Below are 21372 nucleotides of genomic sequence, written 5' to 3'. Positions count from 1 at the left end.
CAGACGGGGCTAAGCATTCCGGTCTGTTAGATTACCGGCCGAGAAGGGGTTCGCTTTAATTGCACAGTGAGGCGAAGTCGACTGTCAACCAATCCATCACCCGTTATAGCCGATCCCATCACTCTGGTCTATTTGGAAGGAAGTTAGGAGCCTTTTCCTTTCTCATCATTCATCTTCAACCCGCTCTCTGATCACCACTCTCCCTTCCCCCGTCCCAAAATCCCTCTGCAGCAATGGCCCAGCAGCAGCCCCTCACCCCATTCGGCTCCGCCCTCGCTGGTGCCCTCGGCGCCGTCTTCTCCAACGCGTAAGTGTGCCATCGGCTCCACTCCGTGCCTCGGTCGCTTGCCACCGCTCCCACTCCACCCACTCCACCGAGACACCCATTCACACCAGCCTCGTCTACCCGCTCGACACGGCCAAGACGCGACTGCAGGCGTCGACGAGCGCAGAGCTTGCCGCTTATGAGAAGGAGGACGAGAAGGCGGCTAGCGGACCTGGCCTCAAGGCCTGGATCCGCCGCCGCCTTAGAAAGTGGCAGCTGATCAACATGCTCTGCCGCATCATCAAGCGCGAGGGCATTTCGGGCGCCTTCAAGGGCTTTAGCGCCAGCATGATCAACTGCTTCTCCATGCGTAAGTCTTGAATCCGGAATGTTGGGCAGCGAAAGCCGAGCTCCGCCGAAAAGCAACCCCGGGCTTGCGTCCGATTTGTGTCATCCCCATCCCGCCGCGGGTAGAACTGTGCGCAGCGTCGTGTTCTTGCAGACGTGTGACCATCGCGAGACGGGTCTAACCCAACTCGCCGAAATTCCGGGGGCCCGCGCGTCACCGCCTGCGACATGCACAGACCACTGGCACCTGAAGCCTATGGCGTGCAGGGCGAATGCGCGATGCGATATTCCAGGGGTCGGCTGGTATCTTTCCCCCGTCGGGGTGACCGACGGTGGCGTGTGAGCGGGCAGGAGAGCGTGCTCGAGCGGGCGAGACGCGGCGAGGGCGACGGATGAACCGGTTGCCAGTTACCGGTGCATGATTGCGGATGGTGTGATGCAGGCCCTTCGGTTGTGCGGGCGCCGATAACGATTCTCGAGCTGCGTTCTGTGTGTGTGTGCTTGTGCACAGTCGTCTCATGAATCTGCGGCCTCCCACTGCCCACTTCCCGTTTCCTGCTTCGCAACCGCTAACCCCACAGAGTTCGCATACTTCTTCTTCCACAGCTGGCTGCGCGGGACGGCCATGAAGAAGGCGGAGGGCAAGGGCCTCAGCACCGGTGCCGAGCTTGCGCTCGGTGCGGCGGCGGGCGCTCTCGCGCAGATCTTCACGATCCCCGTCGCGGTCGTGGCCACGCGCCAGCAGCTGTGGGTCCCGCCGCCGGGGGCGACGGGCAAGGCGAGGCGCGAGCCGACGCTCATGGAGACGGCCAAGTCGATTGTCGCCTCTGGCGGCATCACCGCCCTCTGGACCGGTCTCAAGCCCGGTCTCGTGCTCACCGTCAACCCGGCGATCACGTACGGTGTCTTCGAGCGCGCCAAGGCGTGGATCCTCGAGCGTTCTGGAGAGAGCAAGCTCAGTGTCAGCCAGGCCTTCTTCATCGGCATGGCGTCCAAGACGCTCGCAACCATCGTTACCTACCCCTACATCTTTGCCAAGGTGCGCCTGCAGGCCGGGCCTGAGGACCACCACTGCGCCGAGCACGTGCATGAGGGTGAGAGCTATGCCGATGCCGTCAAGGGATCGCACCGCCGCCCTACTGGTGCGATCGAGCTCCTCAAGCAGGTGTACAAGGAGGACGGCTTTGCCGGTTGGTACCAGGGTATGTCGGCCCAGATCTTCAAGGCTGTTCTTTGTCAGGGTATCCTGTTCGTCTGCAAGGACCGGTTCGAGGACCAGGCGCGCGTCATCATGAACTCGGTCGCCAAGCTCCAGGCCAAGCACGCCGGCGTCCTCTCCAAGGCTTCGGCTTAGAATATGCTGTTAGTCGCTAGCGGGTGTCTATGCCCATCGTACAGTACGCAACGCAACGTAGCCTCTCCCTATTACACACCCAAAACGTCCAAGTCTAGTTTAGCACATCTTGTATGCAGCGGTTCCAGCATGTATGCGGTCGTCGAGCATTGCATTGAGTGCGGAAGCCTGCCCCGGTGGGGTTGTGGGCGGGTGAAGGGAGCGGTGACTTCCGGACCTGGCCGGCCGACAAGAAGGGCCTTCGTGACGGGCATGAGACGGACGTGGACGACGCGGCTGTTCTCACCTCACCTCCGGGAGGACTCGATTCTCAACGAGCATCTCAATGAGGTGGCCCGGGTGGGCGCGAGGTTGATGGCAATGTTCCTGGGCTCCATGGAGGTAAGTGGAGCTCACATGAGCGGAGTGCGGAGTGCATGAGTGTAACACTTTCTCATCCCTCATCCCTCATCCCTCATCCCTCATCCCTCATCCCTCATCCCTCATCCCTCATCCCTCATCCCTCATCCCTCATCCCTCATCCCTCATCCCTCTCCGCTTATCGATCAACCGCTCTTCATCTCATGCACGCAATGCTACTCTATCGTTTGACGTCCAACAGCACTGGCATGCGTATGCTGGTGAAGCACAACCGCACCTACGCTGCTTAGGTAGGCAAAGGACGACTGTAGGCAGGCGGACCTGTAACCCTCATATCCCCTCATGCTGCGGCACCGGCTCGCCCAGCTCGCTTTATCGCTTTCTCACATTGATCACTTTCCCACGTCGCGTTCTTGACAAACCCACTTCACTCTTCTTCCTCCATTCAACAACGGTGCTGTTCTGGCCTCCCGCTGTCACCACCAAGTCGGGTACGCTGCCGCGTCTCTACCAACTTGATCCTCACCACTTTGGATTGCATGTGAAACGCTACGTCCTCTTCTGCAAGAAAACTACAGCAGGGAGGTTGGTGACGACAAACCCAAGTTCGCGAACAGGTTTACTGATTACCTGGCGGGTGCCAAGGTCTCGTAGACTATAGTTGAATCTTCTGCCCCTCGTCAGCATCCAGATCTTTATGTTCACGGCCCACCATCTGCGGAGCCACAAAGGGCACTTTTAGTGGAGCAACTCTACATGATGTCAAGCGGATACGATGGACGTAGTTGCGGTCACGGAAGGGGCTTGACCATCCGCCGACCAATGCGTCTCTTAGGAGCCCCTCTCGTCATCAAGTCGGCGCCGAGAGAGATGCCTCCACCCATGATTCCCCCTCCATCTCCCACTTGGGACTATGGGCATGGTCGGGCCATAGCATTGCATGTCTCCCAGAGTGTGAACGAGATTGTCTAGCGCACCCAACAGAGGAGTGAAAGGGCAAGTGTACTGTAGGGCCCGTGTTTGTCGCGGCCACACGCAAGGCAAGTAGAAGTCAGATTTCATAGTACACCACATCGAGGCTCTCCTCAAGGTACATGTCAAAGACTAGACGCCAAGATGACGCATCTCACTTTGTGTCCTCCAATCCTGTGGTGCAGATCTGTAAGATGTGCGATGGAAAATCAGGCGCGTGATGGGTTTGGGACGTAAACTGGTGTTCTCTATTCTTCTTCCTTTTCTCTTCTTAAACTCTTCCTTCACATCTCTACTTTTGATAACTCATCACTCGCATATCTACATTACATCCTCTTCATTCCACAGAGCCTGCCAGCTCCATCGGCAGCCTCACCGCCCCGTCACGTCCCCAATTGAAACAGTCTGCGTCTCTCCGCCCTCCATCGCCCACCTTCCTCGCTGCCCAGCCACCCAGGTGGGTCAATCTTCCCCACTGCTGAATGCTGTGACCAATCACATCACCATCAGCTGTAAACGGTAGCAGTTTCCTCACCATGGGCCCATCTACATACAGGTTTGGCATGATGTGCCTAGGAGACCCGCCTGGAAAAGCAGCGGAGGCAAGGCCCCAAGAAGTATACGCCCTTGAGCCAACCCGTGGATCGCACTGCTCTCCTTTGCCTGATCTTTCTCTCGGATCTGTTACTCCTGCGCCGCTTCGCCGTGGAATGTCATACCATACATTGGTGATCTTGTGCAGTGGTGCCACGCGCTGGACCCCAAGATCCCCCGGTATACTAACGGTTCAGGCGAATACATATCCTCTGCAAATCATCTTGCGCGGGTAGCAGGTATGTCGCAGGAGGCAGCCAGGGCTCTGCACCACTGGAATGCGGCCGGGCGGACGTGGACGGCAGAACACCAGGACCACTCGGATACGCTTGGGCCCGCCTGGCGAGCGCACCTCACTCCACAAATTGCGTTCCTGGCTGAATGTGAATGTACTTGGTTACCGCTATCCACCATCAACAGCGAGGTCATGAGAACGAAAAGTACTCCCAAGTCGCTGTTGCCATCTCGATGGACACGCGGCGCAATGGACACCTCACTTGCTGATGTCATGAACAGGGGTGGGGGACCCTTGTCCAATGTCTTGGATAATCCGAACCGCGGCTCATGCGCACCTCGCCTCAAGGCTCAAGCGGAGCGCACAAACGTGGATCTTCGGTCGCTCCTTTCAGAACGAAGCGCCCAGCAGTATTTGGCGTGACCTGAGACAGTGTACGATGAGAAGATGAGAGTGGAGGTTCGACGCATCTGGGTGGAGGGCCGACGGGGATGGCATAGATAGTGAGCTAATCAAGCTGACTGTCATGAGGATCGCCATTGCCTGTACATTCCGTACCGCCTTTCTAATACCCGAGCTGACACCCAGCGGTGAGAGGCATTTAAATGGCATTCAGACATGAATAGCACAAGTGGCTCGAGGCTGGCAGGTGGAAGAACCGAGACTTGGTAACAGACTGCCGGCGTTCGGCATGACTCGGCGATAGCCGCTCTCTGATGCCCACCTGGACTAATGTCCCACCGTGCAACTCCCAGCCACGAAGTCAGCCAAGCTCAGGCCGGCCTATGTCTTGCCGAAACCATCGCTCCCACCCGTCACAACGGCACAACGCACGCGTGCCAGGCGCATGTGACGTGTGCATCTTAGTAAGAGTTGGTCGCGACTGCCGGCCTGGGCAAGCCCTTATAACCCTCATCACACGGATACTCGCCTGCCCCACCTCCCATCACCTTCCCCCCCCACGCACACTCTATCAGCAACAATGGCAAAGGTCCTTGAGTCAGCCACCTTCACGCTCGGCAACGGCAAGCAGGCCAAGATCCCCATCGGCCAGTTCATCAACAATGAGTTTGTCGAGTCAGCATCCGGCAAGCGTATGGACGTCTACAACCCCGCCACTGGCAAGGTGATCGGCCAGGTGTCAGAGGCCGACGCCGAGGATGTCGACCTCGCCGTCAAGGCTGCCCGTGCCGCATACGAGAAGAACAACCGCCAGTGGGGCTTCATGATGCACGCACAGCGCGGAGCCATGCTCAACAAGCTCGCCGACATTATCGAGGCCAACCAGGAGGAGCTCGCTGCTATCGAGGCCACCGACACAGGCAAGCTCTACAGGGACGCGTACTCGAAGGACATTGCTGGTGTCGTCGCGACTCTCCGCTACTTTGCTGGTTTTGCTGACAAGATCACCGGGAAGTGAGTCTCCTGGATCTGCAGCGCTGACATGCAGGACGTACAACGTCATCCCTGGCCTCCACGCGTACTCCAAATACGAGCCCATTGGCGTGTGTGGCCAGATCATCCCTTGGAACTTCCCCGCCGCCATGTTCTCGTGGAAGATTGGCCCGGCGCTCGCGACCGGTAACGCCATCGTCATCAAGTCGGCCGAGACCACTCCCCTCTCGGCCCTCAAGATGTGCGAGTACATCAGGGAGGCTGGCTTCCCTCCCGGCATTGTCAACCTGATCACCGGCCGCGGTCCCACCGCCGGCCAGGCTATCGCCGACCACATGGACGTCGACAAGATTGCGTTCACTGGCTCGGGCCCCATCGGCCGCAAGATCATGGAGACTTCCGCCAAGACCAACCTCAAGCGTGTCACCCTCGAGCTCGGCGGCAAGTCCCCCAACATCATCTTTGACGACGCCAAGAGCGCCAAGGACGCCGCCGAGTGGGCTTTCTTCGGTATCCAGATGAACATGGGCCAGGTGTGCACGGCCGGCTCGCGCATCCTCGTCCAGGAGGGTATCGCGGAGGAGTTCACCAAGGAGTTTGTCAAGCTCATGGAGGGCGTCAAGGTCGGTGACCCGTTCGACGACAACACGACCCAGGGTCCCCTCAACTCGAGCATGCACTTTGACCGCGTGTACGGGTGGGTCCAGACCGGGTGCAAGGAGGGTGCCGGCACGCCCGTCTGTGGCAAGGACATGCGCGAGCAGCTCGGCGGCGGCTACTACATCTCCCCCACAGTCTTTACCAACCTCAAGCAGGACAGCCAGATTCTGAGCAACGAGGTGTTCGGGCCCGTCGTCTCGATCCAGACGTTCAAGACTGAGGCGGACGCCATCGCCGAGGCTAACCGGACTACTTACGGCCTTGCCTCAGCCGTCTTCTCATCCAACCACGAGCGGCTGCTTCGCATGAACGAGGCCATTCGCGCCGGCACCGTCTGGAACAACGTCTACAACTTTGCTCACTTTGGCGTTCCCTTTGGCGGCTTCAAGCAGTCGGGTATCGGCCGCGAGAACTCGGAGGCTGCCCTCTACAACTACCTCGAGACCAAGTCGGTCATCTCGAACATGGGCTACGTGCGCTCGCCCATGGCCAACCTGTAAGCTCAGCCGCAAGAATCAAGTGCTTAGACTTCAGGTCGTAGAACGTAGTCGTGTGGTCAGGTCGTAGTTCGTAGTCGTGTGGTAGCGTGTTGCGTTGCTATCAGTCAGTAGTAAAATCCAAGATGCCAGGTTGTGCAGTATCACAGGATGTAGTGGCAGTGCAGGTATTCAGGATGTATGTCTGCCCGACTTTGTTTTCGTTTGTTGACGTCAGTCCGAGTCGACACCAATCGCCATCTAATCTTCCTAGCTTCCTCCGTCCTCGGTTGTCCCAATCGGCCCCTTCTCTACACTATGGCTTCACGCGCTCACACTGCCATCGTTATCGGTGCTGGAATGTCGGGCCTCTCCTGCGCGCGTGCGCTCGTCGAGGCCGGTGTCGACGTGCTCGTCCTCGAAGCCCGAGATCGCATTGGTGGCCGGACGTGGACATACCAGCATCCGGTGCAGGGCAAGGACAAGCCACTACACTTTGACCTTGGGGCTTCGTTCATTCACGGAATCACGGGCAACCCGATCTACGCTCTTGCGAAGAAGAACAAGCTCCCACTGTACGTCATGTTCGATGGCGATGGTACGCCAGCCTCTACCTTCTCCTCGACTTTCTCGCCTTCCTCGAGTGAATCATCCTCCGCCTCCACTTCGACGACCGCTTCTTCCACATCCTCCTGCTCTTGCACCACCAGCTCATCATCCGTCTCGTCCCCCTCGACGGCTTCCGATCTCGAGCGCAGCGAGGGCGTGTATGGACCTTCCGGCCCGCCCCTCGAGCACAAGTTGGCGCAGCGACTCAACTTCAACGTCACGCGTGCATTCTTCTCCGACTCGTCGACGTATGCCCAGGACTCGCCGAACGAGGTCCCATCTCCGAGCGAGTCGCTGGGCGGGTGGATGAAGGACGCAGGGAGGTCGTCGCTCTTCGCAGGGCTCGAGAGCGAGAGAGACAGGGCGTATGCCCTCGCCCTTGCCGAGTCGTGGGAAGGCTACACAGGAGCGAGGCTTGACGATGTCTCCCTCCGCTACTGGCACAGTGAGGTGACGTTCCGTGGGCCTGACGCGACGTTCATCGACGGGTACGTGGGCATCTACTCGACACTACACGCCGACATGGTCAAGAGCAAGCGTGGCGAGGTACGGCTCGGCGAGATCGTCGAGGCCATCGCCTTGTCCGACGACGAGGAGAGTGTGTGCGTCACCACCCGGGTAGGAGGGAGTGAGATGACGTACACGGCCAGGCATGTCGTCTGCACCCTCCCCCTCGGTGTGCTGAAGCACGCCCCACCGCGCTTCACACCACCGCTCCCCAAGCGGCGACTCGAGGCGACTCGCCGCCTTGGCCACGGTCTCCTGAACAAGATCATCGTCTCGTACCCTCGCGCCTTCTGGCCTGACACCGAGTACTTCGGCTTTCTTCCGTCCGCGCCGAGCGAGGCCTTCCTTCCTCTCCTTAAGGACCGCGCGATGATGGCCCAGAACCTGAACGTTGTGAACGGACAGCCAGCCCTTCTCTTCTTCATGGGCGGCGCCGCCGGCGAGGCACTTGAGGCCGTCTCGGACGCGCACGTGCGCGAACACATCCACAAGATCATCGCACACCACTTCGGCTGCCACACCACGTCCGTGCCTGAACCTGAGGCTGTCGTCGTCACGCGCTGGAACTCGGACCCCTTCGCCCGCGGTAGCTATTCCTACCTCCCTCCAGGGAGCGATCCGCAAGACTTCCGCGAGCTTTCACGCCCTCTCTGGAACGACCGCCTCCTGTTCGCTGGCGAGGCGACGGATCCAGACCATTTTGTGAGTGACGCGTTATGGTGACGCTGACATCTAGGCGACAGCTCATGGACCGTACATTACCGGCCAGAGGCAGGCGCAAATGGTGCTGAATGCGCTCGCACTTGAGGATCTGGAGGCAGAGAGTTAGACAGCCGTGCTACGATGTAAGTGCTATTATCCTGCCCTAGCAGTGGGCGCAGCCTGGTTGCCTCACAAAGGCTGCGGCCAAGATGCCCGCCGCCCTTTGTCTAAGCTGGACTGGAGATCGTCACTCGGTACTCCTCTTTTCGCCCCTGTCGAGGATTCCATCCAATCCTTGCGCCTGATTGTGAGGATACACTTGTCAAGATATGGCCGCACAAGGCTCTGCATACAATACGTAGTTTCCGTGACTATACGTGATTGGGACTGCCGACAACACGTTCCATTTGCCGTTGCCGGGTTTAGAATAGCGCAGGGCCCATGCCCGTGCGCTCTCCGACGGGCTTCTTCGCATCGTGGGGCTGGACATCGGCCGGCCTCTCGTCAGCCCACCAGTCCGTGTCCCCGGTCGTGTCGCCCGCATCCTCAGACGCCGGCTCCATCTCAGGGTCGGCTGGTGCGGGCTCTGTGATCAGTTCCAGATCATGGTATGTCTGACGAGGTATGCCGCGCGGTCCGCCAGACATGGGCTTCGTCGCGTCCGTACGGTTCATGCTGGGTTGTGAGTGAGAGTAAAGTGTTGGACCGAAGTGGCGAGGCCTGACCCCCAACTCCCACGACTTATGGTCGGCGGATGACCTCACACGACGTCGTATTTGGTCCCCACTGCTTTGACGTAAAATGGGACGCGGCTGTCTTTGGTGCCTGGACAGTATCATCCCTTGGACGTGACAACACGCCCAGGTCTCCCAAGCGCAAGGTGCACACGGACACTTGACGGCGCACATGTCGGGCGAGAGGCGCCTATCGTGCTGCCGTGCATCCGAGTCGCACCGGGACTCTCACACCAGCACATCTCTTCTCTGCTGTTCCAAGACCCTCCAAAGGGCGCCGACGTTTGAGCGTAATCTGAGGGCCGCCAACGCTGTAACGCCCAAGGGCGGATCGTAGATGACGTTGAGAACTGGATCATGAATGGCTTTGACGTCAACATTGCCCTCTGCGCCGAGATGTGTTGGCCACGTCACTCACCCTCATCTTTCCAATGCTCTCATGGCCTTATATCTCTCAGGTGCTCCATCTTCCTCTCCACAACCTCAGTTTCCCACCATGTCGCCCACCGACATAACGGATGACCCAGACTGGACGGAAGGCGACACTGAGGTCACGAGCAGCGACGGGGTGCGGTTCAAGATAAACGCCTACAACCTCTTTTGGGCCAGGTGAGCTCCCTCGGGAAAAGCTAACTCGAGCCCCGTCTTCGCTGAGGCCCACGCTAGGCCCTTTTCAAACAAGGACATGGAGTTGACTGACCCCGACCTCGAAACGGCAAACATCCTCCGCCTCTTCTTCACAGTCATAACGACCCTTCATCTTCCCCTCGACCCCTTCAAAGACGGCGATTTGAAGACACTCACAAACTTCCTCCTCTTCCTTAGCAAGTGGGACGCGGGCCAGCTATACACTTTCGTGCTGGAGTCCATCCACACTGCTGTTCGCGGGGCCAAACTCCCTCCTCTGCGTGTGTTCCAGCTCGGCGCGATCCTCGATAATGTCGACACGTGTCTCGTGGCATTACACCATACGGCCGGGTACGATCCGTGGTGGGAGCCATGGTGGACTGCTGGTGACGATTTCCGGCCGTTCAATCCGTGTGGTTGGTCGATGCGGTTTTATAAAGAGCACAAGATTCCCGCGCCTTATCTCCTCGCCCTATCTCAGGCAATGGGTCACTCGCCTTCCCATCCCGATGCTTGGTTTAAGGAGTGTCTTGTAAAGGCTAAGGCAGCTGATAAGCAGTGAAGCATTGCAAGTAGGATGGAATTGTATACTGTAAAAGAGGTGAATTGTTGAGACGAAGGATGCTAGGACAGCAATGGGTCGACGTCTGCAAAGCCTTGTTACCTATCCCCAAAAGAGTTGGCTAGGCAATTGAATACCCTGTTGACGAGAGTGGGATTCGAACCCACGTCCGAAGACTGCGGAGATGCCAACGTTCAATCCCACTCTCGTAGGTTGAACAGTCACCTTAACACAGCGCCTTAGACCGCTCGGCCATCTCGCCGATCACGTGAGTCTCGTCTTCCCCTTCTGCTATGTCCTTGTGGTTTGCTGTACCCTTGGCTGTTTGAGAATACTTGGTCAATTGCATTCTGTTCAAAAAGTGCCCTTTGATGGAAGCGAGGACATCTACAATCTAGATTGAGGGCAGGAAGTTTAAGCCAGAGCCACCATCACGATTCACCGCCAGAGATACATGTACTTCGACCGTGGGTCACGTATTTCGTGGAGCTTTTCTGCGAACTCGGCATAGAAGCCGACTGTTGACCGGCCGTTGACAGACGTCTCGCACCAAGCGTGCTTGAGGGCAACGAGGTAGTCACGCGGGATTGGGCAGTTCTGCCAGAACTCTGTGGCCCAGCACGCTGGATCAAACGGTTCTATCGTGTCCCGAACCAAATACCGTTCACTAGCAACCGCACAATTGGCCTCAAAGGCGGCGCGGCACAGATCCAGTTCTCCACCAATGGCGCCGACGATGAACACATCAAGGGAACCCCAGTTCTCGACCAAGAGTTTTCCGCGGAGATCCATAATCAGGTGTTCCCTCAGAGCATCAAATCTCCACTTATAGAGGAAGCGGAAGAGAAGACCGAAATCCTCATTCGTCCAGATCTTAGGGAAGCGGCGGTGGGTGGCAATCTCAAGGAACATGCGGACGATGGTTGCACTCTCGACTTTCTTGTGGGTCATGCACATGCGTGGAGCCAGTTGCTCCATCGAACAACTGGGGATGCCGTACATCGCCGCAATCATGGGGCTACACGTTAGCCGCAGTCGGGGGACTGGTTACTCACCTCCCGTGGATTAGGACGTAGTGGTCGCATCTGAAGGAGATGTTGTCGGCCGAGACGATCTCGAAGTTTCCGTACGACCACTGGGCGTCGTTGATAACTGGGGAGGTTGCATCCACGTAGGGAGAGGTGGAGATGGAGATGGGCATGTTTGCGTTGTGGATGGAGCGGATGAGGCGGGGAGAGTTTTGTGGCCTGATGAGCCAGTTGATGAGATAGAGTGGATGAAGAAGCTGGCGATGTAAACAGAATGCACATATGGACAAGTCTTAGACAGAAGTCGTTAGGTAACACCGCAATCGGTCTTCGAGTCGTTCAAGAATTCTGGTGGTTGAATAGCAGCAGGATGGCTGGTGGGGCTGGCTAATACCATTGATTCCACAATTGTGTGGCGGTTGTTGCGAAACACACAGTGAGACCTTGTCAACGAGCCATTGTTCCCCTTGCATAGCCGAGTCGAATTCAATCAACCGAAGCTGCAACGTTGGCTGCACAGGCCGATAGTATCCCTAGGTTATTTGGATGGGGAGCTGTCTACCTCTGGTACTTGGCCCCGGCGCGTGAGATTGTAGGGTTATTCTGACCTTACGAACCTCGACAGCTCATTCATATTTAAAGTATATTCTGTTCATCGTCGCTTCCTTCTGTTTTCCATTCACTTCCACAAAAAACTCATTCTCTTTAACGCCTCTCACCCGTCCCCAGTGACCTCCCCGAGGAGCGACAACATGACCATCTCCGGGCCTTGCACCTTACAGACCACAAGCGACCCCGACTGGACTACGGGCAATTTCACGGTTGTGACGAGCGACAACGTCTCCTTCAAGATCCACGATTACCAGCTCTTTGCCACCAGGTATGTTGGAGCTTGGATATCATGATGACATTAGTGCCCAATTCGCCACCGCGAAGAGCATGGCAGAGGCTGGGGCCTCTGTCCACGACAACATCATCCACTTTGACGACACGATTCTCGAGACTGCCGAGGTGTTTCGTATCTTCCTCAAGTTCGCAACAACCCTCCTCCCTCCCATGGATCTTCCTGTCCCCTCTCTTGGGTCCCTTCTTCTCTTCCTCCGCAAGTGGGACTGCGATGCCCTCGAGGCGCTAATGGTCCGCACATTTCATCATGGGCTTCTCTTTGGCGACCTCCGGCCTTTCCACGTCTTCCGCGTCGGCGTACGGGTGGACGACATCAAGATCTGCAAGTTGGCGCTAACGGAGAAGATGAGAGCGCGGATACAGCACAAGGATCGTATCGAGGACAACCTTGTACCGAAAGACTGGCCCCCATCCCTCTGGAAGCTGTTTGATAGCGCCTACATCTACGCCCTTACCAAGTCGGCGTATGCTAGCTCGAGGCCCGAGGAGTTTGAGGGGTATTATTTGGACTACATGAAGTGTGAGGAGTAGTCTGAGTGACCGTATTTCAAGTAGCTCCTCTTTCATGAATCTGTCCCTACTTGTTTGTCTCCACCGTCCTCTCACTAATTCGGACCGCCAGATCGCGCCAGATACGCTTCGAGGAGATTCAGAGATGTGGCGTAATGTGGTAGTCCCTAGGTCCACCCAACCTGCATATCCTCACGTCGGCACACTCATTAACTCAACGACGCTACACCCGCGTACAAGTGTACAGTACCTTACCAAAAGGCAATCTTGGCTACATAGTGTTGAAAGTAGTGAAATTAGCCCAAATATATCTAGTTCAGAGTAAAGGAGAGAACTGAGATGTGCACAAGACCATTCTACATCGACCTGCCTGCCTTAAGTACATGGCTCTAACTCCAGCCCCAGCCGTCCACTTGCGACATGTTTTATCCCGTTCGCATTGAGCGCGCCAAGCCATCGTCGATTTGGGTTTGCTTTGCTGCAAAGGCAGAACGCCGAGGAATGGACGTATTACCCTTAATGAAAGATGCCCGAGGCCCCATCGTGATCTCTTAAATCCGCCATTCATGTCACCACGGTGACTCCGGCCCCAGTCTTCGAGTGCTTGGTGGTACGACCGCATGTGCGAGGCCACAAGTTGGGCGCACTCGAGCCCTATTCACGGCGGCCGTGACGATGGGCAGATTACGGCTACGGCGTCAAGGGCGGCGACTAGTTGTTGTTCCGATTAGGCTGATCGGCGCGTGCCGAGCATGTCGGGCCGGGTGTATCACCACAAGCCGCAATCCTCCTTCTCATTCCAAACACCACATGGGCCATCGCTCGTGTCCAGGAACCAGGACGCTCCACTATACCAACTCGCTCGACGACAGCCCGGTGGCCGGCATCTTGTTACGACATCAAGTACGCCAGCGGCTATGGCATCCATGTCGCATGACCTCTTGAGTCTGACCTCGGCTAGACACCAGACCTAGAGATACGCGAGGTCTTCATGTGGAGAGCGTACCCCGGATGGCCCCGGATGCTGATACCGATGGATTGGGATAAGTACCTGGTCACGCTGTCTCACCAACTCATTCACTAACTTTGCCACCGATGGAGACAGTCGAGAAGATCACATCGCCCGAACTCCACGAGGTCAAGTCGTACCATGAGGGCGAGGGGCCGAACCATAATCCCGCCCTCGAGCGTAACTTCAGTTTCTGGAGTTGCTTGGGGCTCGCATTCGCCATTCTCAACTCGTGGAACGCCATGTACGTCACTATCGCTACGAGGAGCTAACAACAGGGCCGCGTCCATGTCCGTCGCGCTGCCGAGTGGCGGATCCATCGCGATGGTGTGGGGTCTCCCCGTATCGGCTGTTGGCACGTTGTTAATGGCGGTATCTCTGTGAGTTACCTCTGATCTCGGGAGTCTGACGCCAGTGCCGAGGCGGCTCACGCGTTCCCCACCACTGGCGGACAGTATGACTGGACTTTTTGCGTCGCGCCTAAGCGTCTTCGCGTCGGCCTCTCCTTCGTGGCGGGCTGGGCAGCGACGACGGGCTGGATCGCGCTCGTGGCTGCCAACTCGATCATGACCTCCAACTTTGTCATGGGAATCATCTCGCTCCTGCACCCGAATTTCCAGAGCCACCCGTACCAGATCTTCCTCCTCTACCTTGCCATGACGCTGCTCGCTTACCTCCTCAACACGTTTGCTGTTCGCGTCCTTCCATGGATCGACACGGGCGCAATGATGTGGAGCATGCTCGGTATCGTGACTGTCATGATCACGCTCCTGGCGTGCGCGTCGGGCGAGTACCAGCCCGCCAAGGCTGTTTTCGCGACCTGGACCAACACCACCGGATGGCCTGACGGAATGGCATTCATGCTCTCCCTCCTGCAGAGCGTACTTGGCTTCACTGCGTTCGACGCAGTTAGCCATCTCAGCGAGGAGATGCCTCGGCCATCGATTAACGCCCCCAAGGCTATGGTCATTGCCGTGTTTATCGGCAGCGTTACCGGCTGGCTCTTCCTCGTCATCCTTCTCCTCTGCCTCAAGGACCTCGACGCTGCCACTACTGCCACAACCGGCCCTCTCATCGAGATCTACCGCCAAGTCACCGGATCCAATGCAGGCGTAAGTTCTTCCTCTAGATATGGCTGACCCAGACTACTTGCCTAGTCATGTTCAACCTCCTGGCCATGTTCTTCGCATGCCAGGGTGCATGCACGGTGGCCTCGCGCCTTCTGATGACCTTTGGCCGTGACAACGGCATGGCCGGGCTCTCGCACTACCTCGGTTCAGTACACCCCCGGCTCCTAGTCCCTCAGTGGTCGGTCCTCTTCGTTGCCGTCGTAGTCGTAATCTTCGGCCTTATCAACCTCGGCTCCTCGGTCGCTCTCAACGCCATCATCTCCTCGGCCATCGTCTTCCTCCAAGTATCGTACTTTATTCCCAGTAAGTCCAATTTAGTCCGGGCTGACAATAGTTCTTTGCATTTTCCTGCGCGGCGAAGAGGCATTCGGCGACGCGCCCCGCTCCTGGTCTCTCGGGCGATGGCGCCGCCCTATCAACGCCTTTGCACTCGTTTTCCTCACCGCGACTACCGTGTGTTTCTTCTTCCCCCCAGGAGTTCCGGTTACGGGGAGCACCATGTCGTATGTCGTCGTCGTGTTCGCTATCGGCATGCTCCTCGCCCTTGGTGTGTGGGTCGGAAGTGCGCGCAAGGTGTTCAACGGCCCTAGCGAGATGGAGGCGCGTCTTATCGAGGGCCGCCGGATGTAGGTATATATAATGAAGGTATTCTGTGCTTAGCAGGGCGGGCTCCGAGCCACCCGGGGCAAATGACTAAGAGTCAGATGATTAGGGAGAGACAGGAAGCAGTGGCGGGTGGCGACGTAGGCACTTGGGAAGTCGTCGTGCCCTCAAACAGCAACTCACTTGCTGACGGGCCGAGGTCCTGCTCACCAGTGGATACTTGGCAGCGCTAGGCAGCCTAGCCTCAGCCTCTTTCTGGTAGACCAGCTCTGCACAGCCCCCATTGCAAGGGCTTCACACCGGTCATGCGGTCTTGGTGGAACACTTTCGGCTGCGAAAACCATTACGTAATCAGTTCCAGGCCACTTAGCTCAGCTGGTTAGAGCGCATGCTTAACACGTGACTTCGAGTTACGCATGAGGTCGGCGGTTCGATCCCGCCAGAGGTCATCCTTTTTGCTTAGTCAACGGTTGACGTCAGGGCTGGTCGTGCAGATGGGGGAGTTCTCCGCTGTGTGCATACGCGAAACCCGCTCGGACACACGTGTAACCCGCTCGGACCTCCCGCACTGTCCGCGCAGAAACATCTACTCCTTTTTTTTTCTGCCTGTCGATTCGACGGATCATCGGAGGATATCTGATGTGTAGTCTGGAACGAGAACAATGGGTCACTCGTTCGCACAGGTATCACAGACACACCCTCAAACGGAACATTCCGCCTATGCCAAGTATTCTAGGTGTGTGTATCGCACCCCTCTAAGCGGGGTTCAGCTCTGTTCGCTCTGTTCGCTCTGTTCGCTCCGGTCGTTCCGAGTCGCTCACGCCTTGATATGTACCATCTGCTGTGCGGCGGGTCTAATCAAATCACCTTGCAGTGACGTGAGTTGGGTAATAGTAAAGAGGTGCGAGCGAGTGTGCGAGTACTAGAGGCGTTCACACCCCTACTTGCCAAGCCTAATTGCCCCCGACTTGACTCTGTATTCAATAACCTGTCCTTTACGGTCCTTTGCATTGCATTCAACAGTTGATTTGCTTGGTTGAAAATCCCTCTCATTGCAAAGTAGGGTGTGTCTAAGGGGTCGTATTCCCTAGATAGACCTTCTGGGAATATGGGAGATTCAGTTGGAGTGTTGGGCCTCGGACCAGCCTGCGCACATTAGTTCTCGGACCCGTTTAAAGGCCCTGTCTTGGCAGAGGTGGCGGTAGGGTTGGCGAAAGAACTCGCCCCGAGCGGAGATGCTCGTGTCCGTGTCCTCAAAGCACACAGCACAATGAGGGTTTAGACTTGGTTGATGAGCTTATGTGCATTGTGAAGATGGGTACAAGGACAGAGGCTGGGAGGGCGTGAGGGCGCAAGAACGTGAATACGCAAGGTTTCCTCCGTGTGCATACAGTTTTGTAACAGGAACCAAAGTGAGAGAAACCAGACCCAATGTTCATTAACCCTGAAGTGTCACTGATCTACCACAAGCTACCATTCGACTACTAAAACGCCTGTCCATGTCATGAATCTATTCTTCTTCTCATCCTATATCCCAACCTTCCCATCACCTCCCATCCTTCTTCTTTGCAGTGTACGGTCTGGTACCGACACTCATCCCCCATTTCACTTCACGACTTAAAGTCTCGACGACATCTGCTCCACGCTTCGGTTGACGGCTGTGCCAAACGACCTCTAATTGCTCTACGACCAACCATCTACACTTTCACAGTACACCCCCCTACAAATCAAACCCCCCGGTCTATCAACCAGCATCCCCCCGGTCTATCAACCAGCATCATGCTTCATCTCGCTCTACTTCCCTTCCTCGCCGCACCGGTTGCGGCCCACCTATCAATGTGGCACCCTTCGATGTACGGGTGAGTAGAGATTCGGCTGTCTGCCTGGTTACTGTGGCCGTCGTTGTCTAAGCGTACGGGTGAATGTGATGTGACCGCCCAAGGAAGGTCTCAGGTCCAAAAGGGCATTGGGGCAGAGGACGCGACATTGCCTTCGTGGTCACCCTTACCAGCCAACCCAATCCCTGAATATCAAGTCTTGGCATCCAACTCCACCCAAACCCACACCACATACATCCCCTAACCCCCTTCTCTTGCCTTCTCTCGATAGTGATCACATATACTGACATACAGCTTTGAGGGTGACAACCCGTACGCGTGGGAGGCCATCAAGCCGCTTGCTCGTCTCAACTTCAACCAGTGGTGGTTCCACGGTGACATTGACAGACCTCCTGGTGAGTGCTTTATTTGTGCCTGAATTGCATTCCTGGGCGTGAAGCATAACGCGCTCTGTCTCTGTCTCTGCTCTTGTGCCTTGTTTCCCGCCAACAGAGTTGGTTTCATTACCCATCCCATGGGGCGATACATTGCAATCTTCTCCCTATGGGATGGGTTGACATGGCGTAGACAGGGACCACTTGACCTCCAAGACATGACAAGGTGGCGCTCGATCTCGGTCACTCTCTTAAAGCTATCCTCCATCCCTTATCCTCTGCGTGACTCGTCCACCCACCGTCTGCAAACGGAGCCTGTCGACGTTTGCCCGTGGAGAACGCCACCACCCTGAATGAGTGGAAGCCATCTGCATGCCATCTCGCCATCCAATACGCCATAGCTCCAACCATTCAAGGCTGGTAGGGGCTGAGGCCTGCGCCGAATTGCCGCTGGCTGGCTTGTTTGGCGACTGCCGCCTTGCTTGGTGGCTCCCAACGTCTGTTTACACTGGCCCTTGCCTATGAACCCCTGCTAGACCCGCCGCTGACCCTCAGCCGATGGCCAGGTCTTCAACCTCCCCGCTGGCGGCGTTGCCCACATGGAGGTCGGCTGCCAGAAGAGTGTCACCTCCTACGGCGGCCGCAAGAACCAGGACCTGTCCTGCGACGAATGGGGCCCGATCCACCTCTGGCAGAACAACCGCGACGACGTCACTGGCTGCGCCATTGCCATTGCCTACGAGTCCAACGTCCACGCCATTAAGCCCGAGGACTTTACCGTCATCTCCACCAACCGGTCGTGCCCTTACACCCGCGACGTGACCTTTGAGATTCCCGACCAGCTCCGCGAGTGTCCCCCTGGTGGGTGCCACTGCATGTGGGGCTGGGTCCACTCGGCCATGGGTGGCGGTGAGGAGATCTATTTCAACGGTTTCAAGTGCCAGGTGACCGGCGCCAACCCGAACGCTCCCCAGATGCCGCGCGCCCAGCCTCCCAAGAAGTGCTCGGACGGCGGTTGCCAGCAGGGAGCCAAGCAGCCCATCTACTGGATCCAGAACGAGGGCAACAACATCTTCAACGACGTCGCCGACCCCCCCTTCTACAACGAGAAGTACGGCTACGCCAACGGTGCCCAGAACGACATCTGGGGCGAGGGCTCCGGCACTGCAAACGGCAGCGGCAACTCGGGCAACAACGGCAGCAACTCGGGTAACAACAACAACGGCAACGGCAACTCGGGTAACAACAACGGCGGCAACGGCAACTCGGGTAACAACAACGGCGGCAACGGCAACTCGGGTAACAACAACAACGGCAACGGCAACTGGGGTAACAACGGCAACGGCAACGGCAACGGCGACGGCAACGGCGACGGCAACTCGGGTACCAACAACTCGGGCAACGGCAACGGCAACAACTGGGGCAATGGCGGTGACGGTGAGAGCTCCAGCTCTAAGACCCGCACCCGTACCCGTACCCGCACCCGTACCCAAGACTGGCAGGAATCGTCGACCACGACCAACAGGTGGGAGGCGAGCACGACCGACAACTGGGAGGCGTCCACGACCAACAACTGGGAGCCCACGTTCACCTCGTACAACCCCTCGCCTTCCGGCGGGGGCAGCGACGACTGGAACAACCTGGTCGCCAACGCGACCAGCTCGGACGTCCGCTCTTCAGCGACGATCCCTACTCCAAGCCCGTCCGGAAACGAGCCTGAGCCTGCCCCTACCGGTGGCTCGTGCCAAGCCCACCAGCGCCGCTCGCGTCAGGTTCGCGTTCGCCGTCTCAAGTCCTTGGTGGAGGAGAAGTGACCTGCTGGCAGAGGTCTTCAACCGCGTCCGCGACGCGTCGACAATCCTTTTGTGTAAAGTGTCCCGGAGGCACCATGCACTCCGCTCAGTCTGCCGGCAGGCAGGCCTGCTGGCGGCTGCACCACATAGATAGCCACTAACGGCCTGGCGCCTCACTGCGATGCTACAATTATGTGACCAACGGGGAGATGGAGGGAAGGGAGGTAGGAGTCGTGTCGCTGGGCGAGACGAGCACGGAGATGTGATGAGTCGAGGCGTGGTCGTGTTAGTGCTCGACGTCAGAAGACTGGGAGGAGACTTCGGTGACAGCCCGAACCACTGCCCACTTGCTGGTGCTGATCTGGCGGTGATCGCCGGCACTTCGGCAGGTGGTCTCGGCATAACTCCTCCCAACACCGTCCCAACACTCCTCACAACCTTAGACAAAGCCAAGCATGGTCGGCTCACCCTCCATCCCTCATTCAAGTGCAGTACATACACTCGTGTCAGATCTACAGTAGCCACTCGACTCTGGGAACTAGCGCTCGGATACCCGGACCCCGGAATCAAACTCCGGCTACAGTGGATTTCAGCGTCATCCGCCCACTCACTCTTACAATCACCAACATGCTCTCCCGCGACAAACGACCTCAGCTGCAACCCCCACGCCCCACCAGTGCGAGTGTACACCCCGCCTTCCTGCCCGTACGCGTGCACGTCACCGCCACCACTCCCACTCCCACCACGCAAACCCACCAGCCCCCGCCACCCGCCTGGAGCGACGCAAGTAAGGTCTCGCCAGCTTGGGAGGGGTGGGGCCGGGGCCCGGCGACGGTCGGCAAGTCGCGCATGTAGTCGAGTGTGAAATGGCGCAGGAATGGACGAGACGAGCGTGAAACGGCACAGGAATGGACGAGACGAGCGTCAACCGACGCAAGAATGGACGAGACGAGCGCGCAAAGCTGCACAGATCAAACGACGGCGCCGCTCACCGTCACGAGGGCATGAGGTATCAGAAAGGGATATATATAGAGGTGAGCTGAGGCACTGCGCCACGACACGACAGGTCTAACTCCAGACTCTGTACTACAAGAATGCATATGTACGCCGATTCTTCCGAGCATGGGCGCCGACTTTCCCAAAGGCATGGATGGGTGTCCTCAGTGGGGTGTCAACGTCGAAAGGAAGATAACCGATAATGCGACTACCAGAAGGCCACTGTTCCAGCTGCGCCCAACCCCACAGATACTATTCACATCCGATATGTGTGCGATGAAGGTTGTGGTTCCGATCGACTTGACACCATGCCGCCGATACCCTAAGCTCCACCGGCCAGACGCTGTTGGGTGAGCCGTCCAACTCGGGCCGCCGGGATGGTCCACATAACCGTCGAATCAAGACGAGCTCCCCCAGCAACAGTGCGGTGTGAAGGGACACATGGTAGTGTGCGATGTGGCTGTTCCCAAACCCACAGCGCGGAATGTTTAGGCAGTGATGGAGTCGATGCACATGATACTACAATGGACAAAAGGACGCATCAAACGTGCAGAGGACGGTGTGGGTTTGTGTTTCGCGCCAACTGAGTGCTCGTCGAGTCGGGATGTGTACGGCTGTCGCGCATGGCTTTCGGCGTTTCAGGTGACATCGGATAGTGGTTATTCCGCGACCTTGCTATAGTTTGCTCAACTGAGGTCGTGCCTTCGGGCTCGAGAGTTCGAATCTCTCTGTCATCGATTCGATTTCTTTTGGTGGTTGGTCATGTTTTGGAGGATGTAGGGTTC

General features: G+C 57.5%; 9 protein-coding genes across 9 annotated transcripts; 7 read left to right on the top strand and 2 right to left on the bottom strand.

Moving 5' to 3' along the window:
• Nucleotides 1-233: 233 nt before the first annotated feature.
• On the top strand, nt 234-1967 carry CcaverHIS019_0404650 (uncharacterized protein; the record flags this gene model as incomplete). Its single annotated transcript, XM_060600303.1, has 3 exons — nt 234-307; nt 397-635; nt 1195-1967. 3 exons carry the CDS (start codon nt 234-236, stop codon nt 1965-1967), a joined length of 1086 nt encoding a protein of 361 aa, XP_060456910.1.
• A 3143-nt stretch (nt 1968-5110) lies between these two features.
• On the top strand, nt 5111-6683 carry CcaverHIS019_0404640 (uncharacterized protein; the record flags this gene model as incomplete). Its single annotated transcript, XM_060600302.1, has 2 exons — nt 5111-5544; nt 5579-6683. The coding sequence occupies 2 exons, from the start codon at nt 5111-5113 to the stop codon at nt 6681-6683; spliced, it is 1539 nt and encodes a 512-aa protein (XP_060456909.1).
• A 294-nt stretch (nt 6684-6977) lies between these two features.
• Nucleotides 6978-8604, top strand: CcaverHIS019_0404630 (uncharacterized protein; the record flags this gene model as incomplete). The annotated part of the gene is made up of 2 exons (XM_060600301.1): nt 6978-8477; nt 8512-8604. The coding sequence occupies 2 exons, from the start codon at nt 6978-6980 to the stop codon at nt 8602-8604; spliced, it is 1593 nt and encodes a 530-aa protein (XP_060456908.1).
• A 295-nt stretch (nt 8605-8899) lies between these two features.
• On the bottom strand, nt 8900-9151 carry CcaverHIS019_0404620 (uncharacterized protein; the record flags this gene model as incomplete). Its single annotated transcript, XM_060600299.1, has 2 exons — nt 8900-9063; nt 9097-9151. The coding sequence occupies 2 exons, from the start codon at nt 9149-9151 to the stop codon at nt 8900-8902; spliced, it is 219 nt and encodes a 72-aa protein (XP_060456907.1).
• A 556-nt stretch (nt 9152-9707) lies between these two features.
• Nucleotides 9708-10414, top strand: CcaverHIS019_0404610 (uncharacterized protein; the record flags this gene model as incomplete). Its single annotated transcript, XM_060600298.1, has 3 exons — nt 9708-9820; nt 9851-10254; nt 10398-10414. The coding sequence occupies 3 exons, from the start codon at nt 9708-9710 to the stop codon at nt 10412-10414; spliced, it is 534 nt and encodes a 177-aa protein (XP_060456906.1).
• Nucleotides 10415-10838: 424 nt separating this feature from the next.
• CcaverHIS019_0404600 (uncharacterized protein) lies at nt 10839-11601 on the bottom strand (the record flags this gene model as incomplete). The annotated part of the gene is made up of 2 exons (XM_060600297.1): nt 10839-11418; nt 11456-11601. The coding sequence occupies 2 exons, from the start codon at nt 11599-11601 to the stop codon at nt 10839-10841; spliced, it is 726 nt and encodes a 241-aa protein (XP_060456905.1).
• A 579-nt stretch (nt 11602-12180) lies between these two features.
• CcaverHIS019_0404590 (uncharacterized protein) lies at nt 12181-12865 on the top strand (the record flags this gene model as incomplete). The annotated part of the gene is made up of 2 exons (XM_060600296.1): nt 12181-12308; nt 12343-12865. 2 exons carry the CDS (start codon nt 12181-12183, stop codon nt 12863-12865), a joined length of 651 nt encoding a protein of 216 aa, XP_060456904.1.
• A 1074-nt stretch (nt 12866-13939) lies between these two features.
• CcaverHIS019_0404580 (uncharacterized protein) lies at nt 13940-15680 on the top strand (the record flags this gene model as incomplete). Its single annotated transcript, XM_060600295.1, has 6 exons — nt 13940-14097; nt 14132-14233; nt 14269-14965; nt 14998-15286; nt 15318-15609; nt 15647-15680. The coding sequence occupies 6 exons, from the start codon at nt 13940-13942 to the stop codon at nt 15678-15680; spliced, it is 1572 nt and encodes a 523-aa protein (XP_060456903.1).
• A 1685-nt stretch (nt 15681-17365) lies between these two features.
• CcaverHIS019_0404570 (uncharacterized protein) lies at nt 17366-19612 on the top strand (the record flags this gene model as incomplete). The annotated part of the gene is made up of 3 exons (XM_060600294.1): nt 17366-17445; nt 17719-17819; nt 18354-19612. 3 exons carry the CDS (start codon nt 17366-17368, stop codon nt 19610-19612), a joined length of 1440 nt encoding a protein of 479 aa, XP_060456902.1.
• Nucleotides 19613-21372: the final 1760 nt, after the last annotated feature.

Source organism: Cutaneotrichosporon cavernicola, assembly GCF_030864355.1.
Source record: "Cutaneotrichosporon cavernicola HIS019 DNA, chromosome: 4".
Classification (NCBI taxonomy): domain Eukaryota; kingdom Fungi; phylum Basidiomycota; class Tremellomycetes; order Trichosporonales; family Trichosporonaceae; genus Cutaneotrichosporon; species Cutaneotrichosporon cavernicola.
This window is presented reverse-complemented; position numbering and strand designations above follow the sequence as displayed.